Source organism: Pongo abelii, chromosome 5 (assembly GCF_028885655.2).
Source record: "Pongo abelii isolate AG06213 chromosome 5, NHGRI_mPonAbe1-v2.0_pri, whole genome shotgun sequence".
Classification (NCBI taxonomy): Eukaryota; Metazoa; Chordata; class Mammalia; order Primates; family Hominidae; genus Pongo; species Pongo abelii.
The window spans coordinates 50,258,748-50,275,152 of NC_071990.2; the positions used below are offsets into that span (position 1 = coordinate 50,258,748).

A 16,405-nucleotide genomic window follows, 5' to 3' on the forward strand; every position below is an offset into this window, starting at 1 on the left:
GAAATCAAATCAATCAACATTTCAGTATCTGCTGCTTCCAAGCTGCTTTATGTAGGTGAAACCAAATCAGAGAAGCCTAAGAGCGTTAACAGGGTCTATGGCTTAAAAGAAGCTACACACAGGTGTTCATAATACAAAGAAGTTGAATAAACGTTTGTTTGTTTAGCCATTCATGTATGGTGTGGGTTTTTGGTTGAACATGGTATTCGGGAGTATCTGCCTTTTCTTAAGGCAGGCAGGAATTTTGCTAATTTGCTAATTTGCCACTTTGCTAATTCACTGCTCAAAAGCATTGGACTAATTCCAAATAATCTGTAGATATAAATGTGAATTAGCATTTTAAAAACATCTTAATTAAAAAAAGATTCTCATGTTAAAATATAAAGTTTATTCCTGAGTGATGGTGATACAGTTTGGATATTCCCTCCAAATCTCATGTTGAGATGTAATCCCAGTGTTGAAAGTGGGGCCTGGCTGGAGACGTTTACCTCACGGTAGTGGATTCCTCAAATAACTCAGTACTATCTTCATAATGGTGAGTGAGTTCTCATGAGATCTGGTTGTTTAAAAGTGTGTAGCACCCCCCAACTCTCTCTCTCTTGCTGCCTCTCTCACCATGTGAGACACTTGCTCCCCCTTCACCTTCTGCCATGATTGTAAGCTTCCTAAGGTCTCACCAAAAGCCAAGTAGATGTGGGTGCCATGCTTCCTGTACAGCCCGCAGAGTCATGACCTAATTAAATCTCTTCTTAATAAATTACCCAGGCTCAGGTATTTCTTATAGCAACACAAAAACAGCGTAACACAAAAGTAATAATTTTTTTTATTATTATTTCCTGGAAACTAGCAGTAAGTTACCTAATTTATATGCTTTAAGATGGGCTCATTTTTGAGCACCTAAAATTGTTTTATGGGCAGCTGAGCAGGTCTGTATATAACTTATTTCTCAACTGCATTATCGTTCCAAAGCTAAACAGATTCCCATGATGCTATTGTTCAGTAGCTAAAATAACTACACAGAATGGAGACCTAGGTCTCTAGCTGCTCACTCCACTCTTCTGCAATACTGAGAGTTTTTATTCATTTCTCCTGATGGTCAGAACTTGGAATCTGGAAACTTCAGAACTTGGAATCTGAAAACTTAAAGATATAAACCTTAAAAATTAATGAGTTAAAACAGTGTAATAGTCCACAATTCACTGCCATGTATGACCCAGTGCAAATGAGGCAATCTAGATGAGTTAATTTACTTTCATCAGGGTACATAACAATCCCTGTTTTACTATTTTTTTTTTCAGTCCAAAGGCGGGTCATATAGATACACACTTACTTGGAAGTCTCCTCTCAAGGGGGTTGCTCTCTGTCATATCGCAATACTTTGAAAAAATTCTGGCATTTTGTGCAGCCTCTTCACTCCAACTCTGTAGTGGAAAGAAAAAAAAAGCACATGTTCCAATTAATATTTTCATAAGATTCTAATTTATTGTTTCTAATAATCCATGAGATATAATATCTTCAATTGTATCAACTAGAAATTTAAATAATGAGATTACTATTAAACGTTCTAGTAGAAAGAGAAAGAAAACAATTTCAATTTATTATGTTGGCCCTTGAATTTACAAATTCAAAACTTAGTAATTACATTCAGAGATAGATTCTCTCTCAGATGTAGTAGAGAATTTAAGTAAATGCTTCCAGGGAAACAGACCAGAGTTACTTAGTAATTTATTTGTAGTTTAAACTCAGACATGTTATTTTATCTCTTTGAATCTCAGTTTATCCATCTGGAAACTGTTACCTGTAATGTATGCCCAAAGGTTTGTTCAAATGTGATAATCCAAGGAATACAACTGTGATGTGACAAATCTTATGTATTGAATAAGCTGTGATTGATTATTCACAATTATGTATTGTATTGTATATGTATTGTATTGTATCAATACATAATTGATACAGTTATGTATTGATGGCTGTGATTAGAAGCAAGTATACAGTCATATTTCCATCTAAAATTATGAATAACAAAAATAAAAGCTAACTCCACATGCCAGAATCTGTCACCAATTCTGTGTGTATCTTCTCTCACTTTAACCTCATAGCAACTCTACAAAAAAAAAATAATATTATATCCATTTGTAAATAAGGGAAATAAGGCACAGAGATGTTAAGTAACTTTTAGGGGTCACACTGTAAATAACTGACAAAATAAGAATTTGAATTCACTTAAGATGGCTTCAGAGTACGTGTTCTTGACTCTCAGTGTGCATCAACTGTGCTGAGTTGAAACATTTGGTCAGGTATGACTAAGTAACAGCTGTTCTCCCAATGCAGAAAGGGAGAAATTCTGTATCTGTAGGTATGACACTCTGTGATAAATGATCTCTCTAACATTCTCCTATCATTGTGGTGTAAATGAAACTGCCCAATTTTTACAAAGAACTGAGCCTATGAACATTTGTCTTATCTGAGTTCCTTTGTCAGGAAACCCACCATCAGGCCCCGCAGATCGTAGCAGGGAACTGAGGCTTTCCTGATCACCACACCTGGTCAAGGAGACACAGCTGCTGCCTGTTGACCAACTCCTCTTCCTTGTCCCTCCTGTTTTCTGTCCCTCCTATATAAACTTTTAACTTTGGTTGGTTAGGAAGAGGGAGGGATTTGACAGTCAGGCTGACATCACCTGCAACAAAGCCTTTCTTCCCAGGAAATGGGCAATACTCATTTCTGTGCTACAAGCAACTAGACCTTGGCTGAACCCCTGGTGTTCAGCAGCATATACATCCATTTAAAAGAATACCCTTATATGTGCATATAACAGATTGCCAACAGAAGTCATAGAGTTTGTTTTTTACTATAAGTTTTTATGTAAATCATTCAGCTACTCTTTAGACTGTTTGGAGGACACTCATTTCCAGTGTCGTCCTGAGCATGTAGTTTCATTATTACATGTATTTGCTGCCATCTTGTGGTCAATGTTTAGAATTACCCTTGGGGTTGATGAATTTACTAAACCGTGAGATGAATTAAATAACTCATTAGCCTAGCACTGGGTAAAACCATGGTTTTGTAGGTTTTGATAGTTTCAAACAAAAAAAAAATTATTTTAGTCATGGCTATGTCTAACTGATGAGCAGAGATGACACAACACATCTTCCAGTGCATAGCCTCTCTGGGCTGGGGGAATACGATGGCATTCACTAGTAAAGAAAACTTACCGGAACTGGAACTTATCTGGTTAAAATATAGCAGGATGTTTGCACTTTGAAGAAGATGTATAGGACATTACCTCTGATTAATATTGGTGAGATACTCCTTTTTGCGACATATTCAAAATTAAAATTAAAGTTTGTATTTATGATCGTACCAAAGCTCTGAATTCCAGCTTTAACAAGTGACTCTACTTAGGTTCTAATATTGTGTTCAGAAACTTTTTTTTTAAAGAAAATCTCTGCCTGGTAATTGTGGTTAACTCTTCAGTCCTATTGTTCCTTAAATTTGCTGTTGCTACTTCTAATCCTATACATGTCCTATGCATTGTTTGTGGAGCAGCTGAACTCTCATATTTCCTTTGAAATATTTCTCAGTTTTACTGGTACACTTACTTTTATCATCTTGTTGATATTTCCTACCTTTTTACCTTAGTACTTGAATATATGTATTCCTGTATTATTTCCAGTGTTTTTTCTGTATTTGCCTTTCATCTCCAATCTCAAATCAGAGGCTATATTTTTTACTTTTCTTTAACTCTGTTTGTACCTCCTAGGTAAACTTATTTGCTCATCTGGCAACCAAGGAATTTGGACTCTTACTTCTCCAGCTCCTTGGATCTGGCCCACTTGCATTTTAATCGGGGCCCCAGTCCTTCAGATTTTGAATAAGCTACTCAATTTTCCTTAGGTTCAGTGTCATAATATGTAAAATGAAGACAATTTTATTGGGAGAATGAAGTGAGTTAATGTAACAAGGTATTAGAAAAATGCCTGTAAATAATAAACACAACATGTATGTTTGCTACAACACCATGCAGGAATGCCTATGAAAGCTATTGATTTTTATTTTTAGTTCAAATACCCCTTTGGATTTTAAAGTGATTAAGAGATGAATCTCAAAATCATTTATCTATTTCCTTGTTTCATCCTCTTCATCATTTGCGAGAGAAAGGTGCTCCTTAGAATCACCCTCCAGAGTCTGCACTATTTCTAACCCTTGTTGCTATAGGCCGGTCCAGGGTTCAAGGAAGCAGGCTGAGGGTGCTCATGAAACTGAGTGATGCTGCTGGATAACAAATGTGAGAGTAATCACCTAAACACCTGAGACTTCCCTAAATTTGTCTTGTAGCAGAGCATAGCAAGTTTATAATGAAAGAATTTCTCTTCCTATTTATGGGATGCAATGAAACTGGGGGATAAATTTACCAATATTTATTTACCTGGCCACATCAACTAACTAGATATCTGGACATTTTAATTCTAGGAAGAGTGTCTTAGCCTCTGGACTACTGCCCAATGAAGACAACTATGAAATGCATGGATAACTTGTTAATATTTGTCGTGTGTACTGGCAGCATCAGCATCAGCTGGAAGCTTGTGGTGGTCTCCAGGTCAGACCTCATGAATCAGGATATCAGAGAGTGAGGCCCAGGTAAGTGTGCTTTACTAAGTTCTTCAGGTGATTCTTGAGTACATTAAAGGTTGAGAAGCACTGTCTTAGGGTATGGAGGAATGAAGCTAGACCGGCTGAGCTCTGTCATTGACTAACCATATAATCATCAGAAAGTTACTTACCTTTTCTGGACCTCTGTTTCTTCTGCTATGTAAAAGATTTGTTGTGAAGATAAAACTTTTAGCACTTTGAAAGTGCATAGAACTTAATAAAAGCTCAGTAAACACCATTATTATTATTGCCATCATGGTTATTGCTATTTTTGATCTTACCATCTTCAGCATGTTGCTGGCTGGTGGAACTACTCTTCTCCTGAGGGCATTGTGTATATTAACGATCTCTTCTTGTACATTTGGCAAGTCAGTGACGAGCTTATTAAATTGATCTCTAGCTGATTTCTTCTGTTACCAGAAAAATATTAATTAGTGTTACTTCTTTTAAGTGGAATTTGTCACATATATTTTACAGACCTATAGGTAATGCAAATTTATAGTTTATATTAAACAGTGATTTATAGCATTTTTGAATTTATAATGTCTCATTATATTGGATTCCATTTCTCCAGTACTAATTTTGAGGATTTCTGAACGTCAGGCTGACATTACATTAGTCTTCAGAATAATGCACTTGTTATCCTGTGATTAGGGTTTTTCCAGGTTCATACTTTGGACCATGTTGAAGCATTTTTATTGGGCAATAAGATCCACAAAGGGAGATATCTTAAAATCACACCTGTTACTTACTTCTCTGGTTTATTCTCCACACCTCCCACCCTGCAAGAACTGTACTCTCTGCTTCCCAAATAAACTACTTCCACTTGAACCCTTGTCTAGTGGTGTGTGTCTGGGAGAACCCAAACTAAGAGATTCATTATTGAGGACAACGTTGCAAGTGTTATTAACACAAATTCTGTGTCTTCTTCCTGTTCATATGAGAAAACATTAATGCTCTCAAGTGTATGTGTTAGAGAGTATAACATAGAATTCAAATTCAGCCTACAATCTTGAATTTGTGACTGTTCTTTTCATTTATTTATTTTTTATTCTGAAACTCACTAAGAAGAAAAATACATGACCAAAGAATTCAGGTTAGCATTAATCGCTATAAAGAGAATCTTTGTGTGTGTGTGTGTGTGTGTGTGTGTGTGATATCACACGTACTTCATACCTTTTTTAAAAAATGTGGCAGAACTAATGTACTATAATGTGAGGGGTGTCTATTGCTTCCTTAACTACCACATGACCGTCAGCACAATTTATGAATGAATACGATCTAGCACCATAACTTACACAATATATAGAAGTATTCACTGTCATTTATATCCAGAGTTTAGGGTATGGGGAGTAAACTTAAATATGGAATTCAGAAGACTCCTCTAGAGACTGTCTCTGTGGACATACTCACATGATGTCACTTTTTTCTCACATTGCAAGTCATGCTGATTTGGACTAGAGGAGAGGCTGAGGACCCAAATGATTCCACATACTATTTCCAGATTACAACTCTCCTTGTTCCTCTGAAAACCTCTGCTGCAGGGAAACTCATGACATTTTTCTCTCACACCTCATTCCTGAATATTCATTCAACATCCTATCATGGATTTTTTTCTTACTTCCTCTCATTTCTGAAAATTGGGTTTCCTGAAATGAATTCATCTTTTCCACCCAGATTTCTGAAGTCAACTCAAAGGACTTCAACATCCACATGGATGAATCCAACCCTTTGATGTCTCAGGCCCTTAAAATCTTCCTCCTCTAGACTTCTCCTTCAATCCTCTTTATCCTCAGTTTAATGGTCACCTACTATATCTCATGATGATCCCAAAACACCATACCTCCCAAATCACCTGGTCAAGCATTTCCCTGCCTGATTGGAATTTCCTGTTCTTCCAAGTTGCCACGATCAGCCATTCTGACTGTTCTTCAATATAATCGAGCCTTCTAACTCATTCTTCATTTTCTCTACTAGCCCTCTCTTGTCTTTCCTTTCATCTCTATCTGTGTTCTCTAATTTCACAACTCTCCTTTTGCAATATTGAATCTTTTGTCTGCACACCATCATCTAGAAATGACTACCTAAAACATCCCAACTTTGGATGAGACTGACAATTCTCCTGCCTGTTCTATCAGCTGAGCATTGCCAGAAAAATGTCTCACAAAACGAAACAACACATGTCTGCATGACCCCAAATCAGTAAGATTGACCTCAAATAGTTCCTTAATTCTGCTAATCAATTCTAATGAATTGTTTGGTTAACTCACTCTGTCACTCTCCACATTATTGTAGAACTTTTGCAATCTCCCCTATTCACAACTACCTTCTCTCAACAGAATGTGAAATATCCTTCTTCCCTCAGTAAAGAGAAGCCATCAGAGGGCAGGTGCTTCAACTGTCTCACCAAGTCTGTCAATCTACCTGTATCTGTCCCCTTTCTTTCCTCCTCTTCTGTGGTACAAGTAAATGGGTCATTCTTTCTAATCTTTCTAAGGCTCAATTCTCCAACAGTGTTATTTAGTCCATTCTCTTCTACCTTTCCCCCAAATCTTACATTATTTACTTTTCATTTTGTTTGCTGTCAGCCACTCTTTCATTTTAGCCCTTCCCAGCGGTGTTTATTTATGATTATGCAGCTTATATCTCTTTCTTTGAGAAGAAGTCTCACTCTGCTTCCAGGCTGGAGTGCAGTAGCACGATCTTGGCTCACTGCAGCCTCTACTTCCCAGGCTCAAGCGATTCTCCTGCCTCAGTCCCCCAGTAGCTAGGATTACAGGTGTGCACCACCATGACTGGCTACATGCTGCTTATTTCTTAAAACAGATAAACAAGCAACCATCTCTTCATTTACGTCACTTTCCCATTCAACTATTGTTCTCTGTCTCTACTCTCTTTCCCTATCAATCTTCTGGAAAATATTGCCAACTCTGGCTGTCTACAGTTGCCCAAGTAATAGAGCCTCGCATTTACCTCCCCCCAGTGTTTTCAATAATATGTTCTCTATCCTAGGTGATCCACCTGCCCTGCTGCTTAGGCATTAGGCAATGTCTGGAGAAATTTGAGGTTGTCATGATGGGCATGATAGGGCGAGAGTGCTCCTGCCATTTTGTGAATAAAGGGCAAGGATGCTGCTGCTAAATTCCTGCAAGGCCCAGGACAGCCCTCACTACAACAAATAATTATCCCATACAAAATGGCAATAAGGTTGAAGTTGGGAAACCCTACATTAAAAATACTCCTATTAAAATCTCTGACAAGCTCAATTTGCATATGCAATACTGTTTTAATGACTCTATTCTACTTGGTTTATTGGCAGCTAACTCCTTTGACTAAACTTTCAGTGTAGAAATACTCTTTCTTTAGGTGTAAGGAACAAAACACTCTCTTTATTTTTCTCTTTCCTTTCAGACTTCTTTGCTTCTTTCACCTGGACTGATCGTGGCTACTGTCTAGCTTTCGACTGGCCTCCCAGAATCCACTAATGCTTTACTATGTCTACAGTCTCTCTCCCACTCCTTGATCCATTCTTTCATAATGCATTCTCCAGTCATCATTCAGAGTAAAAATTTTAAAACACAGACACAATGGAGTCACTTTACTGTTAGAAGTCTTCAACAGTTTACCATTCATAAAAAGAGGAACTAAAATCTTTAACAAGGCCTTTGAATACTCTGTTTATTCTCAGTCTCTATTTAGGATATGTGCCCTTATCTCTCATTTTTTTTTTTTTTTTTTTTTAGTTATCTGAATGTGCCAGTTTCCTTCCTGCCATAGAATATTTGCCCATGCCTGTACCTTTGATAGTACACCTTGTTAGCTTGCAAGACCAACTTCTTCTTCAGATTGCAGGTATACCGTGTGCTCAGATAAGTCTCTAATTAACTCAGAGAAGATTCAGCCTGCCTGTTACCTGATCACAACTCTCTATAGTTTTCCTTAAAAATTTTTTTGTGTAACATCTACCAGATTGTCACGGAAAACTACCTATATAAAAAGTAAAAACAATTTCTGTTAAATTAGGTACTTAATATCCCAACAAACACTGCCACTGGTGGAAGTTTAAAATATGATTCAGGTCTGATGGTTAGTCTATTTGCTTTCTACCTGGAGTCTGAAAAAAGAAAACATAATACTATTTTTGTTGGCAAATTGGAACACATTATTTACTTTAACTTGGACTCATGTTTAAAGCTTATGTAATAAATTTGTGTTGGGGGCTTAATTTATCTTCTTAAATTTAAATTTAAAATTCTTAAGCCTTTATTTTATGACCAAACTATCTATAAAATGTATGAAAATATTCTAATAATTCTCTGTTATAGAGCATAAACATATTGTTTTATCAATGCCTTCTACTTTTTCTTTTGTGTTCTTGGTCAAAAGCGGATTGGGTATGGTTTCCCTTGGATGGGTAGGGTTCTACTTATCTGCTCTTTGCTCTGGACTTTTAACTAGTGATACTAATTTCTTCTTTCACATGACAATCTGGGCCAGCCTGTTTCCCAGAACTTGGCCTAAGTGGTCTAAGCAGCCTAGTACTAGGTCTTGATGGCAAATATAGGTTTCTGACTGTTTGCCCTTTTCCCATTCCTCTGGAATGGTGGCTACACTTCAGGTTAGCTTTTTCCTTATTATGAAGCATGAAGGTCACCCTTCCACACTGGGGAAGTAAAATGGTCAGAGAATCAGAGGGAAGGAAGAAGTCTTATTCAGGACTCTAATTCAGGATGCTATTCCAGCTTGCTAGAGGATTACTGGGCATTAAACAGGAGCTCCACCTAGTCTTTCTTTGGGGAAGAAGAGTGAGTAATAGGAACCAAATACCAAACCAACACCCTAATAGCCTAATGCATATGGATTTTCTTTCCACAGTAAAACTAAGTGCCTTTTATTTCTTACTTCTCTACCTGGCCTATGAAAATATAAAAACCACTTATTTTCTATACCAAAGTTATTTACTTCCATTTGTCACAAAATTTTGGGTAAATTAAAATATATATTATTTTCTTTATATCATTGAAGTTATTTAAAGGTGAATATTATTGACTGATCATAAAATATTATATCATTGAGTGTTCTACTTCTGTTTTGTGACGTTAAAGTTATTGTTTTTAATTATTAGTAAGATTATTGTTTTTAATTATTAGTGAGATTAAGGTAGCCAATGGAATTCAAACTGCTAATCAGCTCCTCACGTTGCTCTTTGTGCTGTTGGCACCTTTCCATTTTATATTTAATTTTGATGCTTTAAATTACTGTTATAGTAAAAAATTATATAGCTAATCTGCATTCTCAGTTTTTTTCCTGTGTTATCCAGAGAGGCCACAATGAAATAGATATGGACCCACAGAGCTAACTGATTAAGTATAATTTCAGGCCCTGCCATGTCCTAGTCCTCAGATATTGGCCATATTACTCAACTTTACTATTCTTTGGTTCTCTCCTTTATAAAACGGTATTAAGATGAGTACTTGCCTAACAGGGCTATTGTGAAAACAAAGTGAGTAATGGGTGTAGTGGCCTCACAACAGTGCCTCTAACGTGGTGAATTCTATTAAAGTGTTAGCTCTTATCTTTATTTAGAAAGTAATTATGAAACATCCAACCCTCACGTACTTTCATGGACAACATAGGCAGTAAGCAAGCAGCAGCAACCAAAAACAAGAGGTGTTTAATTTCCATCCCTGAAAGAAAAATAACACAATTTTAGATTATTCTTAATTCATGAGATAACATCTTGTAATAAACTTTATTTAAACCACTTTTACATGTATTTGCATTTGTTTTTCTAAAAGAAACCTTTAGGATCCAAACAAGGTTTAATGTGTTAGTCATTGGGACCCAAATAGAAATGCAGGACTGTTGTTTGAAGGATTATAGACTTTCAAAAATATAAATTGTTTTCATCCCTGGACCTTTGAATATGTTATATTGTATGACACAAGGGAATCAAGGTAGTGGATGGAATTCAAACTGCTAATCAGCTAACATTAAAGTAAGGAGATTATCCTGGAATACCTAGGTGGACCCAATGTAATCACCAGAGTATTTAATGTTGAAGAGGAAGTCAAAAGGGTCAATGTCAGTGATGAGCATGAGACAGACTTGACCAGTCATGCTGAATTTGAAGACAGAGGAAGATACTCCAAGCTAAGGAATATGGATAGCCTCTGGAAATAGGAAAAGGTAAGGAAACAGATTCTACCCCATAGAGTTTCCCTGTTGACATTCTGATTTTATCCTAGGAAGACCTATTTGAATTTCTGACCTCCAGAACAGTAGGATAATAAACCTGTATTTATTTTAGAACATTCAATTTATGATAACTTGTTATAGTAGCAAGAGGAAACTAATATAAGAACCCAGAAAGATTCGATTAAACTCTCCATCAGCTACAAAGAAGAGGAGTAACTTGCTACTACTAATTTATGTAAGTGACTTAGCGATATTCCATAATATCTGATCACCTTGCTAAGTATGGTTGTCATTATGAGTCAGACAAATCAGAGCTAATGTACCTTCTCCTTTATTTTTAGTTAATATAGCTAGCTAACTCTAGGATATTAATAAGTATAGATTATTGAAGTTGGTTGGCACCTTCTTTTCACCATCTGCCAAGTTTATTTCTGAATTAATCCTGCTGTGTGAGAAGCAAAAAAGGCTAACAGTTTGGTTCTCATTTTACAAAAGCAAGCACTTTTAAAGAGCAAGTTAACAAATTTGTGCAGAATAATACAGGGCAGACAATTACTCGTGCTTTTTCATCCAATGATGTAGTTTACCATTGCTCTCACGCTTCCCCTGCTGACTGCCAGACATGCTCAATATGAGAAGAACTCTCTAAATCAATTCTTTTCAGAGAACATACACATGTAAACAATCTCACCTTTATCACTCTTTTTCATCTATTTCCTTTCCTTTCTTTCTCCCTCCAAATGTTCACATAGCCTCAAGATTTATCGTAATATGGTGACACAGATGATGAAATATCCCTTTCTCTTACTAATGCTCAAAACATCTAGTAAAGCAGATAATATTAACCCTGAGGTAACTGAAACAAAAAAAGGAAAATAAAAGGGAGATTCTGAGGGGAGGGGCTTCAAGAAAGATAGCTGACTATGCATCTGGCACTTGCCTTCTCCACAAAGAAGAACCAAAATAAGGAGTAGATAATTAAACTTCAAATAGACCATCTAGTATTCAACAGATAAGTGACATGAAACACCTAAAGCAAGGAAGGAGAGAAAAACAAGGCAGTCTGCTCAGTTGAGACTGGCTGGGAGCCTGGAAAGGCTCCTTAACGCATGGAAAGGGTAAGTGAGTGACCCCCACTAATGCACATTTTCATCATGGACTTCTGCTTCCTAGCCATTGGGATGCTTCTAGACCCTCACAGATCCCCCAAGGCTACCAAAGAGTTGCCTGGAGACTGCCCAAAGGCACAGTTCCAGAGGAGAGTTCACGGTGTGTCCCACAGGTTTCACATACCCTTGAGTGCTAGGCAGCTACAGAAGGGTCTATTGAGGGCCTATTCCCAACCAGGCTGCATCCTGCACAGGGCCCCAACAGTCCTTGCATATCCACATCTCTGGAGCCACATTGACATTTTCCACCTGAAGTGTCTGCTGCACCTAGCTGCTGCTGCCAGAGATGATATATTTAACAAGCGCTGAAGAAAAAAAAAAAAAAGAAACTTCCACCTATGGATACTATAACCAAGAAAGTTATGCTTCATAAATGAAAGATTAAAAAAAGTTTTTTCCAGACAAGCTAAAGCTAAGGGAATTTACTACCATTAGACTGGCCCTACCAGTAATGCTTAAAGGAGTCCTACACATGGAAGTGAAAAGATATCTACCATCATGAAAACACACAAAACTATTAAACCCACTGGTAGAGCAAACACAAATAAGGAAGAGCGAAAACTCAAATGTTATCCCCACATAAAACTACCTAACCACCATGATAAACAATAAGAGAAAAAGGAAACAAAAAATATACAAAACAGCCAGAAATCAACTAACAAAATGACATATCAATAATAACATTGAATGTAAATGGATTAAATTTTCCACTTAAAAAATATAGAGTGGCTGAATGGATTAAAATATGACCCAACTGTATTCTATCTATAAGAAACTCATCTCACCTGTAAAGACAGATATAGACTGAAAGTAAAGGGATATCAAAAGATATTCCACGCAAATGGAAACCAAAACCAAGCAGGAATAGCTATAGTTACATAAGATAAAACAGACTTTAAGTTCAAAACAGCAAAAGCAGACGAAGAAGGTCATTATGTAATGAAAAAGGGATCAATTCAGCAAGAGACTGTAACAATTCTAAATGTATGCACCCAACAATGGAGCACCTAGATATGTAAAGCAAATATTATTATATCTAAAGGGAGAGATAAACTCCAATACTATAATAGTGGGGACTTCAACACTCCACTCTCAGCATTAGACAGATCATCTAGATAGAAATTAACAAAGAAACATTGGATTTAAATTGTACATTAAACCAAAGGAAACTAACAGACATTTATAGAACATTTTATCCAACAGCTACAAAGTGCACATTCCTCTCATCAGCACATGAAACATTCTCTAGGATGGACCATATGCTACAAAACAAAACAAGTCTCAACAAATTTTTAAAAACTGAAATGATGTCAAGTATCTTCTCTAACTACAATGAAATAAAACTAGAAATCAATAACAAGAGGAACTTTGGAAACTGTAAAAAATGTGGAAATTAAACAACAGACTCCGGAATGACCACTGGGTCAAGGAAGAAATTAAGGAGTAAATCAAACAATTTTTTTAAACAAATAAAAATTGAAACACAGCATACCAAAACCTATGGGGATACAGCAAAAGCAGTGCTAAAAGGCAAGTTTATACTGACAAACAATTACCTCAAACAAAAGAAAGATTTTAAATAAACAATCTAATAATGCACCACAAGAACTAAAAAAAAAAGGACAAATCAAACCCAAAATTGGCAGAAGAAATCACAAAGTTCAGAGCAGAACTAGACAAAATAGAGACTTTAAAAAATATAAAGGATTAAAAAAAGTTGATTTTTTGAAAATATAAACAAGGCTGATAAACCAGTAGGCGGAGTAACCAAGATAAAAAAGAGAAGACCCAAATAAACAAAATCAGAAAACAGAAGATATTACAATTGTCACTAGAGAAATACAGAAGACCACAAGACAATCATGGATAACTATTTACTAACAACTAAAAATTTTAGAGAAAATTAATAAATTACTGGAGACATACAAACTACCAAGATTGAATCAGAAAGAAATAGAAACCAGAGCTGACCAATAATGAATAATGACATTGAATTATAATAAAAACTCTACCAATAAGAAAAGTCCAGGGTCACATGATTTCCCTGTTGAATTCTACCGAATTTTCAAAGATAAACACCTATTCTTCTCAAACTATTCCAAAAAATTTCAAGGAAAGTAAAGTTGCCCTAATTCAGTCTAAGAGGCTGGCATTACTCTGGTACCAAAACCAGACAAGAACGCAACAAAGAAGAAATCTATAGGCCAATATCCCTGATGAACATAGTTGCAAAGTTCCTTAACAAAATACTAACAAACCAAATCCAACAGCACATGTGAAATATAATGCACCATGATTATTATAGCAGCGGGATTTATAGCAGGGATGCAAGGATGGTTCAACATATGCAAATCAATAAATGTGACATATCACGTTAACAAAATAAAGGAAAAGAACAATATGGTAATCTCAATAGACTCCTTAAAAGCATTTGATAAAATTTAACATCTCTTCCTGACAAAAAACTCTCAACAAAGTAAGAACTGAAAGAACCTAACTCTTTAGTTTAATTAGGTCCCATTTGTCAATTTTGGCTTTTGTTGCCATTGCTTTTGGTGTTTTAGACATGAAGCCCTTGCCCATGCCTATGTCCTGAATGGTAATGCCTAGGTTTTCTCCTAGGGTTTTTACAGTTTTAGGTCTAACATTTAAGTCTTTAATCCATCTTGAATTAATTTTTGTATAAGGTGTAAGGAAGGGATCCAGTTTCAGCTTTCTACATATGGCTAGCCAGTTTTCCCAGCACCATTTATTAAATAGGGAATCCTTTCCCCATGGCTTGTTTTTCTCAGGTTTGTCAAAGATCAGATAGTTGTAGATATGCATCATTATTTCTGAGGGCTCTGTTCTGTTCCATTGATCTATATCTCTGTTTTGGTATCAGTACCACGCTGTTTTGGTTACTGTAGCCTTGTAGTATAGTTTGAAGTCAGGTAGCGTGATGCCTCCAGCTTTGTTCTTTTGGCTTGGGATTGACTTGGTGATGCGAACTGGCAACCTACAAAATGGGAGAAAATGTTCGCAACCTACTCATCTGACAAAGGGCTAATATCCAGAATCTACAATGAACTCAAACAAATTTACAAGAAAAAAACAAACAACCCCATCACAAAGTGGGCGAAGGACATGAACAGACACTTCTCAAAAGAAGACAACTATGCTAAGGGAAACTGCTAAGAAAGGACCTTAGATTTTTCAGCCCATGCTTTGGCTTGAGGTCAATGAATAGGTAAAATGTGTATACTCAAAGTTATACCTTCTCAGAGAAAAGAAGCTACAAAACAAAACAAAACAAAACAAACAAAAAAAAAAGTAGAGTCATTTTTGTTTGCTTGAGGTCTAAAACAGTCACTTGGGGTGACTGAGTCAAAATATGAGGGTAAAAGTTAATAATTCAACATCAGAAGTAAATTAAGCATTTTAGAATGAGGATTGAATACAGGAAATTATGAAGGTATCTCTGTTGCCCCAGAATTATAATAGTACAGATTTTGGGCCCTGGAATAATTCCCAGACATATGGGTCAAAATCAGGTAAGGCTGAAGGGATGAAAAACTGCAGGAAATAGAGCATTTGGCAAATAGCAAATCCTGCTGATGTAAGAAAGATGCAGACCTAAAGATTATAATTGTAGAGCATGGCTCAGAGCTGGAACAGAGGTTGTGAGGGTGGAAATATAAATGGGCCCAGGGTAAAAGACCCTGTAGATCCAGACTGAGATACTAAGCCCTAGTCCAACCTCTGGGACTTATCCCAATGTTCCAATGGGATACATTATTCTCTACTGCCTGGAAGATTGCAAATCTAGGAACTAAGTAGGCCATTGCAACCAAGGAATTACACAGCTGCTTGAACTCAGGTAAAGGTAGCTCTTCTGAACAGAAGTATTACAGAAGAAGAAGAAGCATTACTTCATTGGCTTTAGCATCAATTCCTTCTTAACACAATTATTTTATACACAAATGGCAATCTTAAGCCAACACTCTTAAAATATTTTTAGATAATACCAGCAACTTGATACATTATTTAAATGTATTTCTTTACCCTTTCATTTCAGATTGTGTTTCTTGTTGATAAATTTGTAGATCATAAACAACTAAAAGTTAATATTTTATGAGAGGAAAGATCAAAGATGAGGGAAAAGACTGAGGACAACTGGGTACTGCCCTATGGCATGCCCTGGGGAATGCACTCTCATAGATTCAATTGTTAGAATATGACCTTCTCAGAAAGTACTTACATGAAGAACAGTCCCTTCCTTGCCTTAACCAAAGAATTAAGACATGAACTCTACAAGAAATACATCTTCTTTTTAATCTTCCTCACCTCAGTGAATCTGTTATTTGTTTAAAAAAGTTACTGAGGTATAACTTACATATAACACA

The 16,405-nt window shown here is 36.3% G+C and overlaps 1 protein-coding gene across 3 annotated transcripts in view; it reads right to left on the reverse strand.

Moving 5' to 3' along the window:
* The window catches only part of CRISP1 (cysteine rich secretory protein 1), a 44,181-nt gene that overhangs the window by 14,611 nt on the left and 13,165 nt on the right, over positions 1-16,405 (reverse strand). For all 3 annotated transcript variants that reach the window (XM_024248759.3, XM_002816980.5, XM_009241948.4), the window contains exons 2-4: positions 10,273-10,340; positions 4,935-5,063; positions 1,331-1,421 (exon numbers count right to left, since the gene is read on the reverse strand). In XM_024248759.3, coding sequence (XP_024104527.1) covers positions 1,331-1,421; positions 4,935-5,063; positions 10,273-10,338 — 286 coding nt within the window. In that variant the 5' untranslated portion in view covers positions 10,339-10,340. The remainder of the gene's footprint in view (positions 1-1,330; positions 1,422-4,934; positions 5,064-10,272; positions 10,341-16,405) is intronic.